We start from the raw sequence: 4,828 nt of genomic DNA, 5'->3' as shown, positions 1-4,828 counted from the left end.
TGTGTGTGTGTATGTGTGTGTGTGTGTGTGTGTATGTGTGTGTGTGTGTTTGTGTTTGTATGTGCGTGTGTGTGAGTGTGTGTGTCTGCGCACATGTCTGCATCCTAACTAATCAACATTATATTAACAGTATTTTTAATGGTGTGTGTGTGTGTGTGTTTGTATGTGTGTGTGTGTGTGTGTGTGTGTGTGTGTGTGTGTGTGTGTGTGTGTGTGTGTGTGTGTGTGTGTGTGTGTGTGTGTGTGTGTGTGCAGGTTACCACCGGAGCAGAGACGCGGTTACAGTAATGTATTTAACGCCTTAGTGAGGATCTCAAGGGAAGAAGGAATCACCACACTATGGAGGGTACTGTATGACACACACACACACACACACACACACACACACACACACACACACACACACACACACACACACACACACACACACACACACACACACACACACACACTCACATAAAACACATGCATACACACTACCCCACAAAGGATTCAGCTGCTCCCAAACACACCCACATACACATACACATGCACAGGCACATACACATACACATGCACAGGCACATACACACACATGCACATACACATACACACACAGAGTTACACTCCAATAAGTGGGCTAAAGTAAGGTGCTCACATCTATTTGACCTGTACGTGCACAAGAAACGACCAAAGCGACCAGGTAGCCTAGGTCTCTGATGAAACTTAATCATGAATTCGCTTTTTTCGCTCTGGACGTGATATTGACATGTTTGCTTTAGTTCAGCTGTCCTTAACCTGGGGAGCGGGCAGCCCCTGGGGGTGCGCCAGAGATTGCAAGGGGTCGGCGGAATTTTGTTTGTGTTGAGGTTGTGACCCAAATTCTTCTTTCGAACATTAAAATTAGACCAAATCAACACCAAAAAAAAAACATGATTTGGTCCCCATTCAAAGTCATCAAGATATTGATTAATGTCTCAAGCAAGAATCACTGTGATTAATCACTTAAATCATTTTTAGTGCGTATACATTTGTAGAAGTTTGGGTTGGGGGTGCACGACTTGTCTTGGACACAGGTCAAGGGGTGAAAAAGGTCAAAGGTGAACTGTGTAATATTTTTAGTAGTTAATTTCCAGAATTCATGCTGCCCATTCACAAATGTTACCTATGTAACAAATACTTAGCACCACCATCAAATTCTAAGTATTCATTATGACTGGGAAAATTCCACTTTCATACATGAAAAGGGGGTCTTCTCTATGGACCGCCATTTTGAATGTCCAGAAATAGACATTTGTTGCTGCAAAACTTACTTTAGTTTGGTCATGCTAGTAAATATTTATTAATTTGTAAATATTCGTGAATTTCAGCACAGTTTCAATGAGCAACATAGTTAGCAAAGTAAAGCAAAGCAAAGATGGCAATACCTAGTCTGGCCACCATCTTACACAGTGCACTTTTAAGAACCACTGATTCAGCTAACATGTACAGTAAAACTCATCTGCTATTGTCCACAGGGCTGTATTCCCACCATGGCAAGGGCAGTGGTTGTCAACGCAGCTCAGCTCGCCTCTTACTCACAGTCTAAACAAGCTCTTCTGGACTCAGGTAATGCTCTCTCTCTCTCTCTCTCTCTCTCTCTCTCTCTCTCTCTCTCTCTCTCTCTCTCTCTCTCTCTCTCTCTCTCTCTCTCTCTCTCTCTCTCTCTCTCTCTCTCTCACACACACACACACAGACACACCCTGCCCCCCCCTCAATAAATGCACCCTAACATGCAAACTATCCACTACCTAGATCCCATGATGACATGTAGGTAAAAGGGGTGAGACTTTTGCTTACTGTAGTTATGCCTGGTGATTAAGACTGCCGTCAACAAGGAACATGTTCTCCTTTTCCCCCAGGGTACTTCCGTGATGACATCCTGTGCCATTTCACTGCCAGTATGATCAGCGGTTTGGTCACCACGGCTGCCTCCATGCCGGTGGACATAGTCAAGACAAGGTCTGTGCCCCAACACACAAACACACACACATACACACTCACACACACACACAGACACACACACACACACACACACACACACACACACACACACACACACCATGTGTCTTTTTGTCAGCACGTGTCTTTCAGTTGTGGGAGTGTGTACTCCCTCCTCTTCACCTCACTGTCTACTCTTCCTCAGGATCCAGAGCATGAGGACCATCGATGGGAAGCCGGAGTATAAGAATGGCCTGGTAAGACACAGTACAACACCACACTTAGCAGACACTTTCAGCACACACAGATACTTTCAGCACACACAGATACTTTCAGCACATACAGACACTTTCATCACACACAGACACTTTCGTTTCAAGATGATTTAGAGGTGTTTAGGTACAGGCCAGGGCGTCTCATATTCTTACTCTCCCTCTCTCTCTTTCTCTCTCTCTCTCTCTCTCCCTCTCTCTCTTTCTCTTCTTCCACTTATTTCTCCATCCTACCTCCCCTTTCTCCTTCTTCCTCTATTTACACCTCTCCTCTCCCCCTCTCTCTCTCTCTCTCTCTCTCTCCCCCTCCCTGCAGGAGGTGTTGGTGAAGGTGGTCCGCAATGAAGGCTTCTTCAGTCTATGGAAGGGCTTCACCCCCTACTACGCTCGTCTGGGCCCCCACACCGTCCTCACCTTCGTCTTCCTGGAGCAGATGAACAAACTCTACAAGCGCTACGTGCTGGATTCCTGAAGCATATTCCGGAACCGGAACCATCATCAAAATTAGAATTAGAATCAGAATGAGTTCACACTTTGAGAGTCGATTTAACATTGAGTGTATTTGGTCCCAGAGCACTCTCTACTGAACGTGTTGAATTGGCTATGCACTTTTTACTGTGTTGTGACCAAGGACAGGGATTTTGTGTCCAGTATACTGTGCGTCTCGATTTCCTGAAGCACACACAGAACCAGAATAAGAATGAGAATCGCCTCTATTGGCCAAATACAGGGAATTTATATAGTAAGTCCAGTACGGTTTCCTGAAGCACCCAGAACCAAAATCACATTCCAAATTTGTATCTCAATCAGATAAGCACAGAGGAGTTGACTCAAGTACGTCTAGGTTTCCACACAAAGAACCAAAATAACATTTCAAGTTAAGTATCTGATTTATAATCAGCACAGGGAAAATGACTTCGGTACATTCTGAATTCCTATGTAGCACACATGATATATCACTCACCTCACATTCTCCAGCAATGCTGACCACCATAATTTCTATGCAGTAGGTGACCTGGCACCAGTCAGTGAACAGGACGCTAGACCACTGCTGCATTGTTCAGGTCACTGGCTCTGTTTGAGGAAGTGCAACAGTCTGGGCAGCCATTATGAGTCAGCATAAAAAAAGGATTCGGTTATTCTAGACGGCTCAGTCCAACGTGCAGTGTGTGTGTGTGTGTGTGTGTGTGAACTCTGTTGTTTTGATATCTCCACGTCGTCTACTTGAGTTTCATCATGGTTTTTGCCAAATTACACCCTCCCTGGCTCCGTCACTCACTACACATTCTCATGTCAGAGTCACCATGAAACCTATGATCATCCCCCAGTTATGCCAGCACACACCCAATTTTCTGTTCATGGATGGTGGTTCTTTTTTTGTCATTGTGGTTGTTTAAAAATGACGTAGGCCTAATATTAAACCAATGAAAATTGAGTTTCTTGTCATTCATTATTAGTGCTATCTTCAGTGAACTTCGATCCTAGAAGCTAATTAATTAAAAATCATAGGTCACTCGCAGCCTGATTATCATCGACTTTCAAATCTTGGTAGCAACGTTAAGCTGTTGCGTCACTAGGAGGGAGTGGCCTGGCTAGGTCACTCGCGTGTATGACAGAATGAAAGGTGATACTATCAGCTCGTTCAAAAAGTCGAGAATCCCAAGAAAGCCGACCTAAAACCTCGGGAAAGTGGGAGTGAACATTTGGTGACGCAATGTCCGATCGATAATTATCGAGGTTGATCTCTGGCGGAAGTAGGCCTATACAACAACGAGTTCCCGAGCTAATGTTTTGTGTGACGACACACGCATCATCAACATGGCGCCTATGCATGGAACTAGCATGCAAACAGTATCATAAATGCTAAAATATCATCTTGTAATCACTATCAACAACACCAGTTGATGTCATTCAATTGCAGATGCACATATGTCAGTCATGCTGGTCTCTGACTGTTTAATTTAGCCAACTTAATCTAAAATGATATGTCGTTGGTGTGTAGGTTCAAGTGGAGGTGAAAAAATAAAAGAGAACCAAAACAAAAGGCGCATGAATCCCGATCAAGGAGGTCTAGCCTACATATCATTGATCCCGATTGTTCCGAGAGGCGTTCACGCGCCAAAGTCAAGAACTCGGTTGTCACATGAGCAGTGCCGTCAGCTGTCTCGAGAGGTCCCGAGATCGTGAAGGCAACAAATATGTGACACTTAACTCGGTGAAAAAACTTGCTCAAGCTGATTGCATCATTGTAACCTATTTACATATGGTTTCGCATTTGGTAGGCCTAATGCCTTGGAAACAGATAGGATTTAGGCCTATGCTTAATGGAAACAGTAAGATGAAGACGAGTCCATGTCATTTTGAACCAGTAGGCCTATCAAAGGTATAATTTAATGCAAAAAAACATTAAAAAAAAAAACCCGCTATTGCAAACGAATGGGTGTTTGTGTATGGCAGAGCCGTATAGATATAAAGATATACATATAGGCCTACGGCTCTGGCGTATGGTAGGCCTATCAGCTGCCTACACTCGGATGGGCGGTGCCACAAGCTGTCCAAATTGAAAGTGAAAGTACTTTCGAAAGTGAGAGATTTTG

The 4,828-nt window shown here is 44.0% G+C and overlaps 1 protein-coding gene across 1 annotated transcript in view; it reads left to right on the top strand.

Annotated features, from left to right (window-relative positions):
* The window catches only part of LOC134437803 (mitochondrial 2-oxoglutarate/malate carrier protein-like), a 6,158-nt gene extending 3,156 nt beyond the window's left edge, over positions 1 to 3,002 (top strand). The window contains exons 4-8 of the mRNA XM_063187346.1: positions 256 to 346; positions 1,497 to 1,587; positions 1,881 to 1,980; positions 2,165 to 2,216; positions 2,548 to 3,002. Of these exons, the coding sequence (XP_063043416.1) occupies positions 256 to 346; positions 1,497 to 1,587; positions 1,881 to 1,980; positions 2,165 to 2,216; positions 2,548 to 2,703 (490 nt within the window). The 3' untranslated portion in view covers positions 2,704 to 3,002. The remainder of the gene's footprint in view (positions 1 to 255; positions 347 to 1,496; positions 1,588 to 1,880; positions 1,981 to 2,164; positions 2,217 to 2,547) is intronic.
* Positions 3,003 to 4,828: the final 1,826 nt, after the last annotated feature.

The sequence above is a fragment of the Engraulis encrasicolus genome, chromosome 21, assembly GCF_034702125.1.
Source record: "Engraulis encrasicolus isolate BLACKSEA-1 chromosome 21, IST_EnEncr_1.0, whole genome shotgun sequence".
Taxonomy (NCBI): Eukaryota; Metazoa; Chordata; class Actinopteri; order Clupeiformes; family Engraulidae; genus Engraulis; species Engraulis encrasicolus.
The sequence above is the reverse complement of the archived record's forward strand: the minus strand, read 5'-3'. Positions and strand labels throughout refer to the sequence as shown.